This window comes from Anticarsia gemmatalis, chromosome 3 (genome assembly GCF_050436995.1).
Source record: "Anticarsia gemmatalis isolate Benzon Research Colony breed Stoneville strain chromosome 3, ilAntGemm2 primary, whole genome shotgun sequence".
Lineage (NCBI taxonomy): Eukaryota > Metazoa > Arthropoda > Insecta > Lepidoptera > Erebidae > Anticarsia > Anticarsia gemmatalis.
In genome coordinates, this window is record NC_134747.1 from 8,530,118 (window position 1) to 8,551,942 (window position 21,825).

Here is a 21,825-nt window from a genome sequence, read left to right on the forward strand (position 1 = left end):
AGTTTGTTTGACATTTTGCAGTGTTACCCAGTTTTTGATAATTGACATGAAGAAATGCACTATCTAGCCATGTAAAACTACAATTTCATTTTGTTTTAGGTACTTAAACGTTTCTGTTATAAGTTACTGTAGGTTCTTTCATCACAAATACTGTGATCACAAAGGTTCGACGGTTGATACGGTACGATTGAATGGGGGTTTGATCAATTTTATCGGCGTTCAATCAATAGTCGTACATAAATAACTTAGCGAAAGCTGGTTTGTAGTCATTCTGTTTATTTTGCGTATAATAAGTGGCCACAGCATAAGATTAAAAGTCTGGTAACACAGAATGTCAATGTGTTAATTTTTGTTTTGTTGTCATTTGCAATACTTCATTGATTGATTGATGTTGAATTGAATTGATCAACTGTTTGAGCTTCATGTCAATCCACTTGTAGATCAAGTTTATAATTTTTTGTAAGCCGGCAGAGTTATGGATTAAATACAGGATAAAAAGTTGGTAATTCGACTTGAAAGCGCCCCCGCAAACTATCGTGATGGATCTTCAAACATCTCATTTGGCTGCGGCCCTGATGTCCGGTCCAACTTACAGTAGTACACCTACTGAAGCAACTGCTACTGCTACATCGAGTAGTTCAAGTGATGAAGTTAAAAATGATAAGCCTATTGAGCCGCAACCTGATCCACCTAGCGAAGAAAAGGAAGAGGTGGCTAGTGGAGAGGAATTCACTGATGAGGTGTGTATTATGAATGTACCAAATTTAAGCAACACATTGTTTATATCTTCTACTTGGATTGGTTACATTATCATTAACTGATTCATACTTAAATTAAGAGAATTCAATAGTTTAATAGATTTCTTTGCACTTTGCAAACATAATGCTACATCTTTGTGGACTCATATTAATGAACAATTTAAAATTACAGGAAAGCGAGGCACAACCTGGCAACAAGTCAATGCCTGGTAGAGGTGTGACATTACAAATGCTTTTGGAAGAAAAAATGTTAGAGCCTGGAACAGCTGCAATGACAATAGAATATCTTGTTAGTACTCGTTTTTATATTATAACACTAGTTAGTTAGTCTTGCTTAGCTTTTCATTCACCTGTCTGCATAAGTGTATGGCACTTATGAAGAGAACATAAGTTCATGTATCTACCTAGCCATTATAAACTCATAACATTTATTATAACTGGTTATTATTCTGTGTTACAGGGCCAAAAGTTTGTTGGAGATTTACAATCAGACGGTAAAATAAAGTCTCATGAAACTGAAACAATATTTTGTTCTCCATCAGCCTGGGCTATCCACTGTAAGAGGATTATCAACCCCGATAAGAGATCTGGCTGTGGCTGGGCCTCAGTCAAGTACAGGGGAAAAAAACTGGACACTATTAAAGCCACTTATTTAAGAAAGAAGCAATTACAAAGAGAAAATATGCATTCTGATGGTGAGAGATACAGTTTAATTACTAATTGATTATTAAAAACTAGCTGCCTATGCTATTTGAGTGAAGTGACTATATCTGATGACCATGTAGATGCCAAATAAAATATGGCAATAGGTTTATAACTATTTTTCAAATGTTGTCATGCAGTATGCAATCAGTAACTGTTCAATCAGTGCATGTGTGTACTTTTGATTTTGATGTAAAGGCATTTTTTTTTTACCTGTGACATATTATGTTGCAGAGGAAGTTGAAATGGAAGTAGAGAATCCCCCTGAACCTCCACCACAGAGAGTAGTTATGAAGCACAACACAGTACCCAACAGGATGATGCAGCAGTAAGTATATGCTGAACAAATTATAAATATAATTACATATTAATCACCATATTTACAATTTTTCATTGTTACTAAACTATATTTTGGCATACCTACTTACACAATTTTACTTATAATTTTACATTTGAGTTTGATTGAAAAACTGGCTATATAATTACTATAGATATAAATAACTTTTTAATGCAGGTTTTAACGGCACTTTTCTAATTGTAATATTATTTACTTCTTTTTACAGTGATGCCAACATGTTAATAGAGGCGGTGTCATTTTCGTCAGCAGGCAAAGTTCAGCCTTTCCTTGTCTCAGTAAGTTCTAATGCCAGTCTGGTACTAGACATACACTGTCATTTGAAGAAAGAGGAGGTTTATGGATACTTGGCAGGAACTTGGGATCTAAATAGTCACAGTATGTAATATTATTATTTATCAAATGGAGTTCAAACCTAGTATCAATAGGGTTATTGGTCTTCACCCAAGGCTAAGCAAGTGTTATATTAATTTACAACAACAGTGACTGACATATAAAGAATAAACTAGCATAATAGCAAGCTGTTTATCATGCTCTGCTAAATTATTTCTAAGAAGTTACTATAGAATCTTGGATAATGATCTATGGAATGTTATATAAAGGTGCATATCTCATATTTCGTGATTAAAATTAAAAATTTCTGTTTCAGATGTGATGATCACACATACTTTCCCTTGTCTGATTAGTAAAAATGATAACAAACCTCGAGTCTTAGTGGAATTGGAAATTCAGATGGAAATAGAGAAATTGGGACTAATACTGCTTGGCTGGTATCATTCCCATCCAACCAATCCAGCTATGCCAAGTCTTCGCGATTGCGACAATCAGTTAGAATATCAAATAAAAATGCGGGGTCCCAGTGAAATTTCTTACATTCCGTGTATTGGCGTGATTTGCTGTAAGTATACATATAAAAATGATAATAGTGCCTTTCTGTTTTGGATGTAAATTATTAACATTTTTCACTATTAATTTCAGCTCCTTACAACCCCGAGAGCCCAGTGTTGGAATCGTCGCTCACTTTCTTCTGGGTGATGCCTCCGCCGGAGCAGAGACCAACAGAATATCCTCGACCTTTATTGCTACAATACAATATGATACATGACAGTCATCTATCTCCTCACGCCATGGAACAAATAAGAAAAAGTATTAAGTATTATTTCTCATATCCTGATGACACATTTATTGATTTCAAAGATAATTTTAAACCAGATATTTCATACTTGGACAAGTTGAAATGTACCTTGACTGCAAAGTTCCCAAGAGAGCAAAGTGATGGCTTGTTGTGGCATTTTATCAGAGATGAATTAGGATGTTCTTCTGAACAAGATGATAAAATGGATTTGGATGCTCTATTAGCAGTTCCCCAACCAATACCAGTTTCGAAACCCAGTCAACCTACAACTGTACCTAACTTCCCATCTGTAAGTACCTTGCAGCAGATGGTGAGTCGGCCGGCGGGAGTGCCTCCCATCAATGTGTCTTCAGGTATTGGATCAGGCTCACCACATAAGTTCGAGACACCCCAGCTCAATATACCTGTACTTCCTACATCATCGAAATCAGCATCTAAGTCAGCCACACCCACTCTTCCTTCAGCATACCCAACTGGATTGGATATGTTGACAAGCATGGCTCTAGGTTTAGGTTCGCCTAATATGCCACTGCCACCTATGGGTGCTTCTAGCTTGGAAAGTTTAGCTGCAGCAAATAGCATGTTGACTGGTCTCACACCAGGAATGTCTTCTAGTCTAGCAGCTAGTTTGTCGGGCAGTAAACTTCCCGAACCACCATCTTACGCTGCTTCCCTTCAGAACTTAACTAGCAGTATCGGAAGCTATGATAAAACACCCAGTAGCACTTCGACCAGTACAAGTTCCAGTGCACCCATCCCTGCTAGTCTCGCTTCCAATCTGATGATGAGTTCTGCGGATATTGCTAACGCTTTGTTCTCTGCTAGCAAATATTCCAGTGCAGGAATACTAGGTATTCCAGATCCAATGTCTAAATCGACTCTAGCGGCGAACAATATGTTTTTATCGCCATCTCTAATGAAAATGCAAGAGTCTTTGATGAAACCACTTTCTACCAGCAGCCCAATTTCGACCAAAGCTGGCTTAGATCAAAGTATGCTGATGAAGTCTCCTCATGATTTATTAAAGAGTAGCAGCAAAGACTACTTACCGCCGGATTTCGGTAGTATCGGAAAAGGAAAGTCTGACAATCCATTAGACGCTATGAAAATGAGTGAATCTAGTGGCTCTTCGAAAATTGAAACGTCTAAATCTGACAGTATGGATACAGCTACTGACTTCAGTATGCCATCACGAGTCGGAGGGGAATCATTCCTGAATCAGATGTTAGAATTGACCAAGAAGACGACGATGCCTGACTATCTATCGGACTATAATCAACCTTTGAAATTGACGAAGCCTGAAGATCTGTCGACATCAGTGCCACCACCAAGCCATTCCTATATGAATACGTCGAGTATTGTGGACACTATTGCTCAAGTTGCGATGGGTAACTTTTCCAAGCATGATGAACCTAAAGATTATGCAAAAGAAATACAAGATTATAGTACCAGTAAAGTTGCAAGCAATGATGAATAAACTAGTTTGTGGTCTATATGATCTGTATAAAAATATACATTATTCCATACGAAACGTGATATTGCGAACAGTCATTAATTCCAGCAAAATAATGTTTCACGTACCTAGTGTACTGTATTTTCTAGATATCATAGATATAGAAGATTAAAGATTTCTCTTAATAATGCAGATTCTCGAATCTATTTACATATACAATGTTCAAACTTTCTGTGATTTTAATGACATTGAGTGTATTGCGATTAATCGATTTTATGTTATAGTAATATGATTGATTGGCGTATATTAATAGAATTTTTGATTATGTGTATCACAGTTAACGTGCGTCTAAACATTGTGAAAAAAATTGTAATTTTATGACAATTTAATTAATCTCATAATTTACAGGCCTAATAATACTAAAATACCATTGGTAATGGTTAGTGTAAAATATCCTTATTTTGATAATGTGATAAGGTTTCTTTGTCATGCTATAATGTATTGTGCATCATCAAGAATACTTTTCGAGACTGTTAAATGACGTCATGGATTGAAGTCGACGATTGATAAACTTTTAGCTGTCTCTATTGACTTTTACTCCTTTACTATTTATAAAAATGACTTGTATTTGTGTGATTGATCAAGATTTCTATATGAATAATGGCTGCTGTTTAAAGTAACGTACTATTGTATTATTAGACTAAGTATCTAGTTCCAGTATTTTTAATTGAGTATTTATTTTATACGTAATAAAATTTTTGATAGTCATATTGATATTTTTTTATACCCGTATCATTGATTGTGTTATCACTTTTAATTCAGAGAATGTAGCTTATTCTTAGCCACTGAGATACACTTATTTAAAACCAGGCCTAAGAAAGACTTTTGCTTAAAACTAAGAATATTACACAATGTATTTAAATGTCTTCAGTCAAGATTCATGAATAAAGAATGCTCATACGATCTGATTGTAAACTAGATAACAATTAGAACAAGCTAAAATCACAACGCGATTGATCTACGATTATCGATAAGTGTGTAATCAGTATCGGTATCGTAATGACGGTCATTTGATATGAGGATTATATCCAAACGGGCCAGTACCGACTCAGTGTTCATTGTTACCCCATTTACTTTGGCAACTTTGCGATAATACAATTAGCTGTTATTGTTTATTAGTCGAAATCGCGTCGTTCAGTGATATAGAGGTGCGATAGTGATATAATTATGTGCGTTTTCAGGAATTTTCTTTGATAAAGGTACGTTAATATTTCAATTTTTATTACGCTTAATTATAATTCATAGAACTTCCTTTTTGTTCTAAGATATTATAGTATATTCTGTACTTCAAAATTGTTCATATCCGGATGCAATTAAGTTCTGAAGATGGATAGATTAGGTACTGCATGTGTATCAATCGCGTCATTTATTATCTATCTGTCGATGCATCTATGAGAACAATTGCGAGTTCACTATGATTTTACATTCTTACAGAAGTATAGGGCATGGCGACGAAACCTAAAACACCGGGATTTAAAGGCTTGGGAGACGTCAGTGACTCTGATTCCGAATACACGCCGTTGTTCGATGACCACGACGAATTAGAGTAAATATTTTCTTTCTTATACAACACACTCGTACCTAGTACGATACCACAACACAGTTTCACTTCAGCACCATATTATCTTGCCATTTCTATTGAAGATACTTCATATTATTTCCATACACATAATAATATATGTAAATTGAGAGGTAATTGTTTCCAATAAAGGCTTTAACAAACTTTTATCCAATGCTACTTATTAGTCTGTATGCCTCAAGACACGTTGAAATATATTGACGTCATATGTAGAGTGATTACCGACACAATTACATGTTGGTACGCAAGTAGGTACAAACTCAATCCACTCTGATGTGTAAATTGCCTTAGATTTGTTGAAGTGATTTCGAGTTGCAACACTTAATAAATTAACGTTATGCATTAGCTGGATATAATAAATACTTTATTTTTTATAAACCTTTTGTTGTCGTACAAACTATGACTTATACCTTAAATATTACGAAATAGGATGCAAGTTCAAGTTCACCACACATTTTGTAGTGTTTGAATGAGTATTTTTCTATGTTATTGTAGGCTATTTATATATCTACTAAGCACATGTTAAAAATGCGGTCTGAAACCGGTGGCAAAATTTTTAATAGTCAAAGAGCTATAACGTATTGTTTTGTCCCATAGTCAAAGAACAGCCCAAGAAGCAAAAGGATGGAATCTATTCAGAGAGATTCCCGTGAAGAAGGAGAGTGGGTCGATGGCATCCACCTCCTGGATCGACACGAGCGTGGAGATCCTCAAACTGCTATCATACATACTTATATTCAGTATCGTGCTCGGATGTGCTGTCGTGGCTAAAGGCACACTGTTATTTATCACGTCACAACTAAAAAAGGGCAAGGAGATACTTCACTGTAATCAAGTGTTAGGTAAGCATGTTTGTCAACCAAGCTCTATTATTAAATCATTAGGTAAGTAGGTAACTACTTATTCAAAACCAAAATTAACCTTAGGTATGACATATAATATTATATTATGGTATATAATATTATAACGTAACGGTAAGGCGATAAAGTATTAAACTCACTTACACGCCATAAAAATGCTTTAAGTTCCTTTCGATGCGAAACAACTGGTATGTAGATTTCGTAGAGTAAAGTAAAAAAGGCAATAGCGCAGTAATCTCTGGTTCTAATCCTGATTTGGGACAAAAATCCGTTGTATATGGTATGTCTAACTTGATCGCTAAACTAAATTGCGCAATTAAATAGCTTAAATAAAACAGTCAGCTGTTTCATTCTAAGTAATTTTTTTTAGTAAGGATCAAGTACACATTTTTTTGTGATTTATACTTACATTAAGGCGTGTTTAACAGAGCTGGACCAGCAATTCGTAACGGTCCACTCACTGGAAGAACGCATAACATGGCTGTGGGCAGCTCTCATAGTCTTCAGCATACCTGAAGTTGGAATTTTCCTAAGATCTGTCAGAATCTGCTTCTTCAAAACTGCTAGAAGACCAACATTAGTTCAATTCATATTGGTAAGTAGGTAATAAGATAGTCCATTTAATTTTAACATCGGATTAACTCGTTCATCGTATTTTTGTGGACCCGACTTTATTATTTTCCATAGATACGATTAAATTGATCTAAACCTTTTAAATGTATCTCAATTATTGGGTTAAAATAAATACCACAGAAAAGTCTTTAAAATACGCACCTAATCCTTTCAATTGGGTACCTACTCATTTCAATTGCTATTGTTAGACGATAAGATAAACAAAATTGTTCACATAACTAAGCATTTTCTCACGGAGGTACTTCATTTTCAGACTTTTGTAATAGAGACTTTGCAGACAATCGGAATAGCATTGTTGGTATTGATAATTCTTCCGGAACTGGATGTTGTCAAGGGTGCTATGCTGATGAACGCTGTATGCATAGTCCCGGGTATCTTGAACGCCATTTCTAGAGATCGAATGGATCCCAGATATCCGGTGAAGATCGTTATAGACGTATTTGCTATATCTTCTCAAGCCACTGCCTTCGTACTTTGGCCGCTGTTAACAGGAGACAATATTTTATGGACTATTCCTGTGGCGTGTTTCCTGATCTCACTGGGCTGGTGGGAGAATTATGTCGGTTGCTTCGGTAGACATGCGCCAGGTAAGCAATAACGCTTTTTTTACCTTGAGTTGAGGTAATTTCAGTTCACCATTATACTAATTAAAATTATCGCGTTCCGTTTTACGTGAATTTTGGTCATTTAGGATGATCGTGAATTATTTCTGACACTGTTTACACTCTCATTCTCTCAAGGCCCTACATTTTCAGGCTTTACAAACCCATGGGTATGAGCAATGTGACATATATTTAACAAATTAAGTGGGCAGCCTATTAACGTATTTAAATAATGATGTCATACGAGACTTCATAATTGCATATCATAAACTATATCTTCAAGTAATCCTTTCGACTTTCGAGGGGATTCCCTAGTTGATAAGCATTCTATCCGGAATAAATATACCTACCTACTTTTTAGCATTCCATTAGATTTTTTGTAATAATAATAATATATTAGGTACGTAGAAAATATATTTTAACCCTCTTATTCATAAAAACATATGAAGTTATGAAAGACTTATAAAGAGTTTTGTTTCTTTTACTCCTTAGCGAAATGAAAAGGAGACAACATATTGTAGTAGCATTTTAACTAAAATAAGTCTATAGTGTGTTTAAATGAATAAGAGGGTAAGTACATAAGGCGGCAAATAGAAAGGTTAATAAAAATCTTGTAATCAGTTAAGTACCTAGGTATACCTATGGATTTCTTTGTTATTAGTAATTATATAATCTAGTATTACTAATATGTAACACTTAGGTCATGCCTATGTATTGCATAATCCACTTATATTGTCGTGTGAAATAGGGCTGACTAATATTATATGAAACAAGCCGACATTTATTGCTTGTTTTATAGAATAGAATGGGCTGTAAACAATAATGGATTTTGTCAATACACAATAATATACATGTGGAGGAACGAGGTGATCATGTTCCTCCAACACAAAGGGAGGATCCTCCGACCAGGCGAGGTGATCGTGCCTGGTGGGCCTAGGCTGCCCGACTGTTGTAGTCGGGAACTTGTATATATAGTCAGTTGCAGTGCAAACTTCGATAGCGCGATCTAGGACTTGTGACGTCAGTCACACTGCGCGTGGTGGTTGGTTGCGCGCTGGTCCCAGTAGATGTCGCTGTATGTAGCGAGCCGCTACATCACTCCCCCTCAGACCGTAGGTCGATCTTCTCTTCATGTCAGTCAGTCTCTCCAGTGCCATGCATTGATGAGTTCCAGTGAGTCGGAACTCGAATTCCGCTAGTCCCAGTGAGTCGGAACTGTATGCCGCTAGTCCCAGTGAGTCGGAACTGTATGCCGCAAGTCCCAGTGAGTCGGAACTGTATGCCGCTAACTCCAGTGAGTCGGAGAGGTGCGGTGTGCGGTGTGCGGTGTGCGGTGAAGTGTCCCCAGTGAGTGGGGGCGAGGTGCTTGTTGTCTGCGGTGAGTCGAGACAAAGCGTTGCGGTGCCCTGGGAGCGTCAGAGTAGCGTGACGATGATGCCCAGGTTGGATGCCGCTGAGGCCGCAGGGTATGCCAGTCATGTGCGTGAGCAACATGTTCGTGGAGTGCCCTGGTGTGGCCGAAGATGCTGGCTGGAGTTGTTCGACTGCTGCTGTAGGAGTGAGGAGTGATGAGGGTGCGAAGTTTTGCTGCTGCTGGTCTGATCTTCGTGAAGGCTGCTTCCAATCACGTCGGGGTCACCACTGTGGAGGAACGAGGTGATCGTGTTCCTCCATCACAAAGGGAGGATCCTCCGACCAGGCGAGGTGATCGTGCCTGGTGGGCCTAGGCTGCCCGACTGTTGTAGTCGGGAACTTGTATATATAGTCAGTTGCAGTGCAAACTTCGATAGCGCGATCTAGGACTTGTGACGTCAGTCACACTGCGCATGGTGGTTGGTTGCGCGCTGGTCCCAGTAGATGTCGCTGTATGTAGCGAGCCGCTACATACATGATAAACATCAATTTCGGTAAAAACGAAGAAAGATCCATTATTCTCGAAATCGACCATCTTTAAAGGCTTACGAGTAGACTTCATGTAGGTCATCACTTTCGTCAGTAAGTTTTTAGCCAAGTCGAGTATGACTTTAATTAGAGTAAATATTATTGCAGGCATGGGATATTTACAAGAACTTCGAGCAATTAAGAAAACAAAATACTTCACTCAACGTATACTTTCGTTATGGAAGATAGTTGTATTTATGGTCTGCATACTAATTTATATGCACACACAAGACGATGACCCGCTTGCGTTCTTTTCTGAAGTACGCACTGCTTTCGGCAGCCGCTATTACAATGTCAGTCAGGTAAGTGGCAAACAGATTTACACCATATTAGGAGGTATAGTCTAGTTGTAATAATTTAAAACAGAAGCCTAGTTTAACATCGTGATCTCCCTGCGCGTGAATTGTTTTACTAGCTCAAATAGCACTACACGAATACCAATACAATCATTATTTCAGTGATATTCATTTTCCGTAGATGTTTGTTCAAAGCTAAAGTGGTTTTTCGGTTTACTTTAATGTAAAATTGAAGATGAACATGCAAGATCCTATTTTTTTTAATAATGTCGTCCGTTTTATCCACAGGTTAAAGTAATCCAGGACGTTTCCGGAGGTTCTATGGAATTTGATTTAACTCAAGAATTTGTACCATTGCCGGCGTCGTGGGCTTCGGCTCTATGGGTAGTGCTCATACAAGTGGCGTCTGGACACATGTGTTTTATTGCTGGCAAGTTCGCCTGCAAGATCCTCATACAGAATTTCAGCTTTACATTTGCACTCAGTCTTGTCGGACCAGTTACTATCAACTTGCTCATAGTCTTCTGCGGCATGAAAAACACAAATGCTTGCGCTTTTCACGGGACTATACCTGATTATCTGTTCTTCGAAATTCCACCCGGTGAGTACTTATTGTACTTAATTATGTTATTTCTTAGTCACCATACTTAACAGTCACTTACTTAAGCTGTAAAGAAGGGACTGTCGTAAGCTTTCTGGCTTGGTTCATATAAGCTTGCATACACTGTTGCATTACTAACCACTGTCTTAATTTCATTTTATGCGACATATTTTCTATATTTTGATTTCCCGGAATTTTATAAGTTGGCCATAAGAACTTTAGAATAGATTTTAACGACACACATCATGACTTAAAAAGGTCATTAATTACACCGCGTAGATCAAAGCAAAAAATAACACATACATTCATGTTTGTAGTATATTTCCTTCGAGAGTTCATCGGCCGTGAGATGGCGTGGGTGTGGTTGTTGTGGCTATTATCTCAGGCGTGGATCACCATCCATACTTGGCAGCCGCGGTGCGAGCGCTTGGCTGCTACAGACAAGTTGTTCTCCAAGTGTTGGTACAGCGGTGTGCTGATAGACCAGTCACTGCTACTGACCAGGACTAAGGATGAAGAGCACGACTTGCATTACGAGGTGATCATCACGTTATTGTCTATTTTCCTATTAGGTAAAATAGGTACCAGGTTTTAATAGCAAATCAGTAGGAATGGCATGGTTTTGTCCTGTACTTATTTGGTAGGTGTCAGAGATAAAAACTAAGCCTTGTTCCTAAGCTATTTGCCATTCAATTCTAGGGCAAGTGTAAAACTTTTAGAATTTCCAGAAATTTAATTCCATGTGTTTTGAATGGTGATTAATAATATTATGGTGATTAATAATATTATTTGTATTGTAGGATTCTAAAGACATCGACGATGATGATATTTCCGTGTCCAGCGCTGGTAAAGGTGGTAATGACGTCAGATCTTCTGATAGTGTAACAAGGTAGGTTCATATATACTCTTATGACCATATCTCTATAATCTAAAATGGTTTTAAGAACATATTTTAATCGATTGTAGAATTTACATCTGTGCAACCATGTGGCACGAGACTAAGGATGAAATCATGCAGTTCTTAAAGTCTATCATCCGGTTGGACGAAGATCAGAGTGCGCGACGAGTTGCGCAGAAGTATCTAGGCATTGTCGACCCTGATTACTACGAACTAGAGGGTAAGCATGATAAGATATACTTACGTGTATCTAGTTATTAGTTAGAAATGGAAATTCCTTAGAAGGAGGACTGGTAGAGTTAGACTTATTTATTCTTTACAGCTAACATTTTCATGGACGACGCATTTGAAGTATCGGATCACAGCGCAGAAGACTCTCAAGTGAATCGGTTCGTGAAACTGATAGTCGATACCATCGATGAAGCAGCTTCCGAGGTCCACCTCACCAACGTGAGGCTCCGGCCACCGAAGAAGTACCCCACACCGTACGGCGGCCGCCTCGTCTGGACACTTCCTGGAAAGAACAAACTGATATGCCACCTCAAAGACAAGTCCAAGATAAGACACAGGAAACGATGGTCACAAGTAAATATATGAATATAATCCAAGTAAACAACTCAGATAAACACTGATTACATTTCGGTTTTTTGTTATTTATAATTTATTATCAATCATTGAATGTTACTTGTAATAATGAATCAGTACATTGTTTATCAAACATCTGTAAGAAAGATAGCGGTTTCCGTTGAACACGTGAAAATAAACGATTTGTGTAACACGGATGCCGATGAAAATGCATTGTACCTACCTACTTAAGATTTCAATATGTTACTTTAGGTCCTTAAATTGTATTGATATTTGACTGTTAAATATTATTGCCAGTATTCTTCATACCCATTACCCATATTAACAGTGCCATATGGTTGCGGTCAAATCTAATGGATGTTAATAGAGGTACCTCATGTTTTAGTAACTATTTACAAATCACACAGCTTAGAAATAAGTATCAGATAGCGTATCTGTTAGATAAAGTTATTATGAAAACCACAAAAAAAATCATTTGTTATTTTACATTTATCCAGAGGAGGTGAAACTGGGTCTAAATCTTATTGTTTGTCTAGGTGATGTACATGTACTATTTATTGGGGCACCGTCTCATGGATCTTCCGATATCCGTGGACCGTAAAGAAGTTATGGCAGAGAACACATACTTGCTTGCTCTGGACGGTGACATAGACTTCAAGCCGAGAGCTGTCACGTTGTTGATCGATCTTATGAAGAAAGATAAGAACTTGGGCGCTGCGTGCGGACGTATCCATCCTGTGGGCTCCGGTGAGAAATATATTACCTAGTTGAAGTATCTCACGTATTATAGACATGGTTTTACAAATGCATATATTATTATTCGTAACTTTAAAACTTTTGCGTGGTATGGCAATGTCAAGTTTGCTTAAAATTTCGGTGTTGGTTACTCAGGCCGAAGTCGTCAAGGGCCTGGTAATATATTAATAATGTGTGATCTACATGATTTTCTATGTCCCAACAATTTTAACATAATGTTTGGTTTTCAGGCTTCATGGCATGGTATCAGTCGTTCGAGTACGCGATTGGTCATTGGCTGCAAAAGGCGACAGAACACATGATCGGCTGCGTACTGTGTAGTCCCGGGTGCTTCTCTCTGTTCAGAGGAAAGGCTCTCATGGACGATAACGTTATGAAGAAATACACATTGACTTCGCACGAGGCTAGGCATTATGTACAATACGATCAAGGTAGGATTTATACTTTTAATTCATCAAAACATTCATGATTTTATTTATTGGTTATTTCGAGTCAGTATAGTTGCTTAATTGAGTCTTTCTCACGAGTTCCAGAACTCAACTAATGAACTGTACCTACCTACTGTTACACTCCTTATTCGCTTGGAGGAAGAACATGTTTGTTTTGTTGATAACCTATTAACCTATCAATTATGAAACCACAAATTTTGTTAACGTCAGCGTTATGGACTTGAGAATAAGATCTCGTCATTTCTTAGAAAGCTATTCTTTTTATAATATATTAAAGCGTAAAAAGTAACCCCAAAAATAATTTGCTTAGGTGAAGATCGTTGGTTATGCACACTACTACTTCAACGAGGATACCGAATAGAGTATTCGGCTGCGTCGGATGCGTACACGCACTGTCCGGAAAGGTTTGACGAGTTCTATAACCAGCGACGTCGTTGGGTCCCCTCCACAATGGCCAACATCTTCGATCTGCTAGCAGACTCCAAGAGGACCGTCAAAATGAATGATAATATATCAACGCTTTACATTTTGTATCAGGTTCGTAGGTTTATAGAATAAGCTACTTTATAACATTTGTGAATTCATCGATTGGCTGCAACGTCTCGTTAGAGAAGTACGAGTATACGAGCTCAACGTATTGCGAGTATGATAATGTGTTTCCACCCTTTGGTATTATTACATTTAATAAAAAAATAAGTGAAGAATACAGACGCCTCTTTTTAAATTCGGTTAGAAATATATAATAGGGTACAGATATTAAAGCCGTAGTCGCAAGCTAATCATCAGCATCAGACTTATCATTGCTGATCTAGTTAGCCTGCGACCACGGCGAGTATAACCTGTGCCGAATCGTTTGGTCTTTCAAGGTAAAATGCGTGTTCGCTTTAATCCGGTATCCCATTATATGTATATTATATGTATCCCATTATATGTATAATGGGATACGGAAGACGCAACAATCGACTGAGGGGACTGGAAACTCAGGGGAGAGGCCTTTGCTCAGCAGTGGGACATAGAAACAGGCTAAATAAAAAAATAAAAATATATATGTATTTTAAACATGCAACGTGAAAGTTTTAAAGTTATGTTCGGTTAAAAAAGTTGAACATAATCTAATAGGTTTTGATTTGATCTTATTTCAGGGTATGTTGATGATTGGTACGATCCTGGGCCCCGGCACCATATTCTTGATGATGATCGGTGCGTTGAACGCTATCACACGCATGAGCAACTTCAACGCTCTAATACTGAACCTCGTGCCTGTACTCATCTACCTCCTCGTTTGTATGACGTGCAAGTCTGAAACACAGGTAACTTTATAAATATTTTTTTTAATTGAATATAATCTGTTGGCATACCCACTTCTTTTGGTAGGATTGTTTAATTTACTCGAATTATAGATTGTTGACATACCGATTTTTTTGAGATAGATGGAAAAAAATATGACAGCTGCTCAATTTTATGCTGTCATGCTATACCGGTAACCGAGTGGTTAGGCGTAATAACGCCTAATAATTAAGACAGTGAAAAATACTTTACACCTTAAAAATAATACAACCTAAGTATATCGGATATCTTAGGCATCGGCTCACCACGTCACCTCCTGTTACAGTCTTTCTCGTAGGACCAATTAAATATTATTCCTCACACATATATTTTTGTTAATTTTCAGATATTCCTGGCTCACATAATAACATGCGTGTATGTAATGGTGATGATGTTCGTTATAGTGGGTATTGGTCTACAAATAGCCGAGGACGGCTGGTTGGCACCTTCCAGTATGTTCACAGTAGCAACATTTGGTATATTCTTTGTGACGGCTGCGCTACATCCCCAGGAGATAGGGTGTCTCGGTGCCTTATTGATTTATTACATCACTATCCCTAGTATGTACATGTTGTTGATTATATACTCGTTGTGTAATCTGAACAACGTCACGTGGGGCACCAGGGAGGTAGCGCAGAAGAAAACCGCCAAGGTACGTTATTTAAATTTTATTGTAATTATATGTTAGTAACCTTAGCTCAGTAATTAAGTTATCTGTCATGTCTATCCTTGCACTATTCATATGGTAATTGATTGAAAAATCAATAAGAAACAGAGTTTTTTAAGAATAATTTGCTTTTGATAGACAAACTTTTCGACGATTTTAGTGATAAAAACTTTTGCATTTAAAGTTTTTTTTTTTATCTTATCCCACTTACCATATAATTTCAAAACCTGTTAAGTACCTAAATTGTGAATTATGGACTTACATCTTTTGATGTTTTAGGAAATGGAAATGGAACGCAAAGAAATGGAAGAAGCCAAGAAGAAGATGGAGACCCAAAGTGTGATGAAGTGGTTCGGCAAGTCGGAGGAGAAGAGCGGCTCCCTGGAGATAGGTGCCGCGGGACTGTTCCGCTGTATGTGCTGCTTGAACCCTAACGACCACAAGGACGACTTGCATCTGCTACAGATTGCCACTGCTATAGAAAAGATCGAGAAGAGATTGGAATCACTGTAAGATATACTTTTTTAAATTTTGCAAACTATCTTTCAAGCTGAGTACTCACATACAGATTACGGTAGGGCGCGTTAGTTCTTGCTTAAACCTTGAATTTTAATCGTTTGAATTTAAGTATCATTTCAAATAAGACTCGAGGGTCAATTAAGTAAAACCGAGTGTGAGTACAGAGCTTTAGACATCTCTTATTTAGCGTTAAGCGTGTGGCCTAGGACTATTAGTTATTATCGATATAAAGTGATTCAATTATGTGTAATTCGTGTGTATTGTGTTGCAGCGGTGCTCCTGCCGAAGTGCTAGAGCCAGTTCGTCCGAGTGGAGACCCGCTAAGCATGCTGTCTGAATATCCCGATAGTGAAATTTCCACTGACATTCCTAGGGTAAGTAAAAACGTTTATTAGATTGACAGAATTGTCTTTAAAGCAATGTTAGCTGCGTTCTACATTTACAATTGTTGTTACTCCGATGTGGTGACAATATATCACTATCATGTTGTAATCGTCGTAAAATCTTGTAATTACGTTCTTAACAGTTTATTACACAAAAGAAGGTGTTATGATGTGAATAATTATATATTTCTGCACCGTAAAAAAGAATACACAACAAAATATTCTGTTTTGAAAACTGTGAAAGCATTATCATTATTGATTGAATATTTATTTATATCAATTGTAGGAGGAAAGAGACGATCTAATCAATCCATACTGGATAGAAGATCCGGACTTAAGTAAAGGTGAAGTGGACTTTTTAACGACGGCCGAGACTGAGTTCTGGAAGGATTTCATCGATGCATATCTACGACCTATCGACGAAAACAAGGAGGAACAAGTATGTATAAACTTTAAAAACTTTTTCTTTTCTCATTTTTAAAAAATACAACTCCCGCACTGAGACTTGCTCTTGTTTCTTTTTACAAACCTGCAAACAACAGACACAAAGTACCTAAAACCAGACCCGAAACAGCTATTTGTGGGTCGCATAAAATAATCGTTCTGAGTGGGAATCGAACTCACGACCTCCCGACACAATGATAGAGGCATGGCATCTTATCCACTGCGCTACTGAAGCCTACGTCTTAACATCTACCTGCATGCCAAATTTCAGCCCGATCCGTCCTGTGATTTGGGCTGTGTGTTGATAGATCACTATGTCAGTCAGTGACCTTTGAGTTATATATAATAATAAATAATATCACGTCACACAAGAGAGAATATGAGTCATAATTTTCCCCGTTATTGTAAAAAAAAATACTGGTACTCTGCTCCTATTGATCGTAACGTGATGTTATATAGCCTAAAGCCTTCCTCAATAAATAGCCTATCCAATAGTAAAATTTTTTTTCAATTCGCACTAGTAGTTGCTGAGATTAGGGCGTTCAAACAAACAAACAAACTCTTCAGCCTTACAATATGTAGATTACTGAATAAAGATATAATTTTCATAGGAACGTATCAAAAACGATTTGAAGAATCTTCGCGACACGATGGTGTTCACGTTTGTGATGTTGAACGCTCTGTTCGTGCTGGTGATATTCCTGCTGCAGTCCAACCAAGACCAGCTGCACTTCAAGTGGATGTTTGGACAGAAGGCCAGCATTTTGTACGACGACGATTTGAACCTGGTAATTATTATTCCTTGTTACTATAAATAAATAAATTTAAGTCATTACTGTCCCACGGGTGGGCTAGGGTCTCCTCCCAGAATGAGGAAGGGGTTAGGCTTGTGTCTACCACGCTGGCCAATCGCGGGTTGGGGACTGTTCATACTTTGAAGAACTGTTCTAAAGAAGCATGGTAGGTTGCATCACGATGTGTTCCTTCACTGTTAGAAATAGTGATAATTATTTCTAACACATAACTTCTAAAAGTCATTGGTGTGTTGCCTCGGGTTCGAACCTGCGATCACTTGCGTGGGAGGTATTATTTTTACCACTCGGCTATCACTGCTATATATCTATATTTATAAAAACGGAAAAAACACGTTTTTTGTAGGTTAGTATCTGTTGTTATAGCGGCAACAGAATAAACATTAACTAACAATAACTATGCTTAGTTTTTAAATGTATTTCTTTAGTTTTAAGCAAATATTTTCAGGTAATTTTTGAGGTAATCACGAATTTACAACATGTATTGTAGGCATAACAGGGTATATGGTTGCCAATTAAAAACTGAAATAAGTACATTTTTATTTAATGATTACGTAATATGAGCTCGTAATATTTTTTTTACTTAACATTTACGCACTTATGTATGTAGAAAGTACACATACAATACTGTATGAAATTGTTAATGAGAACATTTTGAATACACAATTATTTTGTTATAAAGCATTTCCACTCTAAATTCATAAAACTTTTTTTAGGCCTCTGTGGCGCATTCGGTAGTTTATGACGTTGAGCGGAGGTCTCAGGTTCGAATCCTAGGTCGGGTCAACAGTTCTCTTGCTGAGTTTTCCTGTTAAGAATTTCTCAGAGAATACACGAAGTTAGGAAGTTGAGGTTGTAGATCTCCGTGCCATGTAGTGCACGTAAAGGCGTCGGTCTTGCGCCTGACCCCTCACTTGTCGGGTCGGTTTAGCCGTCCCACTGGGATATGAGAGTAAGGAAATAGAGAGTGTACCTGAGTATTATGCACACACTTGGACACTATAAACAATGCCCAGTATAGTTGGCTGGTTTCAATTAAACTGGTCTCCGTAGCCGAATGTCGGTCAGGAGGACATTATTTATTCATGAAACAAAATAATTAACAATTAAAGTAAAATTTTACTGCTTTAATTATTTTGCAACGATTTACAACATATCAAGTTTTTATTGTAGGTTTACTAGGACATGAAACATAGTTTTGTTTTAAAGCTTTTGGTGAGCGATTGATTTCGAAAGATCCTTGAAACATTAAAATTTGTAACTGCAATGCGTGATTACGTATCATTATTACTGTGACTGTGTTTTTTTAAATGACTGTATAGTCATTTAAAAAAACACAGTCCATACAGTCATACATAAATACATAACTTTTCGCCGTTATACGTGGAGGTTAAAACAGAGGTGAAGGAAAGACACATTTGAAAAATTTTTGTCTCAGTATTAGGGAGCTAGGTAATCGTCATAACACTTTGTTCGACCCATGAATAGAATTCCAGAATCGCATGATGATCATTTATAACAATCATTCAGACCACAGATTTTGTAGACCATAATTGAAAAATATATTTTTGTAAGGTTGAACTCAACCCGCACTTGGCTGCGTAGTGGACTCAAGGCCTAACCCCTCACGTATTATAGTAGGAGACTCTTGCCCAGCAGTGAGACATAACATTTGTTTTATTTTATTTTATACTCTACTATAGATAGTGATCACATACGACTACTTGACGCTGGAGCCGATCGGGTCAGTGTTCCTGATATTCTTCGCCTCAGTGATGATCATCCAGTTCCTAGGCATGTTGTTCCACCGGCTCGGCACCCTCACTCATCTGCTCTCCACCGCCACGCTCAGATGGTACTTCACTAAAAAGGTTGGTACTCGATGTCATGTAAAATCTAACTCTCTTATTCATAAAAACATATGAAGTTATGAAAGGCTTATAAAGTGTTTTGTTTCTTTCACTCCTTAGCGAAATTAAGAATAGAAAACATATTAAAGTAGCTTTTTAACTAAAATAGGTTTATAGTGTGTTTATGAATAAGAGGGTTAAAGTTTTCTCCTAATTTATTGAAGCAAATTTTTAAGTACTTAATTTTTCTTCTTCTGTTATTTAAATGATATCATTACACATACTTTGGTAACTTTTATCGTTGACTTAGTAGAATTGTAAATAGGAAAGTATTGATGAATAATAGTAGGAAAGTATGAAGTTTAACCAAATGCTAATATCAAATAAAAGTTTATGCTACTATTTCATAAATTAATACAGAAAACAGAAAGAATGTAGAAGGTATTAAGCCTGTCTTGTAGGTACATTATTTGTGTGTACGAAGTTTTAAATAAATGAATAATTAAATCACGCAGCCGGACGAAATGTCAGAAGACGCGCTTATAGAGAAGTACGCAGTAGAGATAGCGAAGGACCTGCAGCGACTAAACACGGACGATTTAGACCGACGCGGGAACAAAGACGACCACGTGTCGAGGAGGAAGACCATACACAACCTGGAGAAGGCCAAGGAGAACAAACAGAGTGTGGTGAACCTCGACGCTAACTTCAAGAGAAGACTGACCATACTGCAGAATGGTGATTCTGGTAAGTTATTTACAAGGAAATCCAATTTATTTAGTTTTTTTTTCAAAACTGCAACAAAATATTACGAGGATACGCTTTCAAAGTCTTCCTCTCATGCTAATTATGTGGTTCAATTTTTTCTTATTAACAACCACTATTAAATATGACTAGGTACACTTTAAGGATTTTTTTTATAATCATAATCATATGAACGGGCTACAAAATACTATCAATCCAGTAAAGCAATTCGGATAAACCTAAAAACGGTTGGTTGAACACTATTTTAAATTCAGACCATTTCACAATTTCTAAGAATGTGCATCAGCTAACTTAAAGTCATGAAAATGCCCATTTGTGTGACTTTATCCATCAGATAATGGCTTTATCCATCAGGTTAATTCCGCGCTTATTCTTGAATGGTGAAACTAGCCTTTATCTAAGTTTTAATGTTCTATGTAATATAACAGATGTGATGAATCGTCTACCGTCGCTGGGCGCGGACCCTGCGACCCGTCGCGCGACACTCCGCGCGCTCAAGACTCGCCGCGACTCCGTGGTGGCCGAGCGCCGCCGCTCGCAGATGCAAGCTCGAGACTCGCTGTACAACACACCTGATCATATCACGGTAATACATTATAAAATATGTTCTCTTCTAAATTGTGCAAGATAGGACATGGAAATGGAGTCCAGACAGCTGACGGCTGGAAGAGATTAGTGGAGTAAAAAAACTTATTGTGCTGATCCAAGTTCACGTGATAAGAGAATGGTGAACTTGTGTAGGGTTTTGAATACCTTTAAAGATGATGAAATTTACAAACTTTACAGTAATTTATAGAAATTAATTAGCTATCTTTAGATAATAAAAGACTATATGTTGCAATTCTTACCTAATTTGGACACATTGTTGTCGAAAGCACCATCGGTTCTTTAATTTATTTCTGAATTTTATTGATACCTGACCTTAATTTTATGACATAAAACTTTTGCGCTTTTTTTAGTTAACGGACTTGGGCGGTCGCGCGTCCGCATCAGGCGCGTACCTCAACCGGGGTTACGAACCCGCACTGGACAGCGATGACGAATCACCCCTACCACCGCGCCGTAGCACCGTGCGTTTCAGGGAACATACTGCGTGAACCGTGATACAAGTTAGCATTTACTACTGCTCATTTAGATTTTTATACTGATTAGTAACAGTATTTACAAACAATGGCTGCTGCCTTCGTGCATCTCAACAATGAGTTACTCTATAAAATAATAAGATATTTTCATATTGTTTGTATCAACTAAATAGGTACTAATGGATATTGTCTGAACACGGTAGGACTAGTCAAGTCTTTTGGCGTCAATTTTGCATTTATTAACTTTTATGGTAATTATAATAATATATTTCAAATCTATTTACTGATCGTGTTTTTTTGTGATAAAGGTTACC

General features: G+C 37.4%; 2 protein-coding genes across 2 annotated transcripts; both read left to right on the forward strand.

Moving 5' to 3' along the window:
- The first annotated feature begins 324 nt into the window (after positions 1 to 324).
- LOC142987467 (uncharacterized) lies at positions 325 to 5,171 on the forward strand. The gene is made up of 7 exons (XM_076136253.1): positions 325 to 740; positions 931 to 1,047; positions 1,219 to 1,453; positions 1,695 to 1,788; positions 2,024 to 2,193; positions 2,465 to 2,713; positions 2,794 to 5,171. Exons 1-7 carry the CDS (start codon positions 540 to 542, stop codon positions 4,425 to 4,427), a joined length of 2,700 nt encoding a protein of 899 aa, XP_075992368.1. The 5' UTR covers positions 325 to 539; the 3' UTR covers positions 4,428 to 5,171.
- A 335-nt stretch (positions 5,172 to 5,506) lies between these two features.
- LOC142987468 (chitin synthase chs-2-like) lies at positions 5,507 to 21,794 on the forward strand. The gene is made up of 24 exons (XM_076136254.1): positions 5,507 to 5,662; positions 5,898 to 6,009; positions 6,640 to 6,884; positions 7,331 to 7,497; positions 7,789 to 8,122; positions 10,187 to 10,380; positions 10,663 to 10,975; positions 11,293 to 11,513; positions 11,776 to 11,864; positions 11,942 to 12,093; positions 12,196 to 12,458; positions 12,995 to 13,205; positions 13,445 to 13,645; positions 13,974 to 14,200; positions 14,806 to 14,973; positions 15,336 to 15,641; positions 15,936 to 16,165; positions 16,447 to 16,549; positions 16,845 to 16,997; positions 17,614 to 17,790; positions 19,518 to 19,685; positions 20,180 to 20,411; positions 20,858 to 21,015; positions 21,389 to 21,794. The coding sequence occupies exons 2-24, from the start codon at positions 5,909 to 5,911 to the stop codon at positions 21,524 to 21,526; spliced, it is 4,551 nt and encodes a 1,516-aa protein (XP_075992369.1). The 5' UTR covers positions 5,507 to 5,662; positions 5,898 to 5,908; the 3' UTR covers positions 21,527 to 21,794.
- The last annotated feature ends 31 nt before the right edge of the window (positions 21,795 to 21,825 follow it).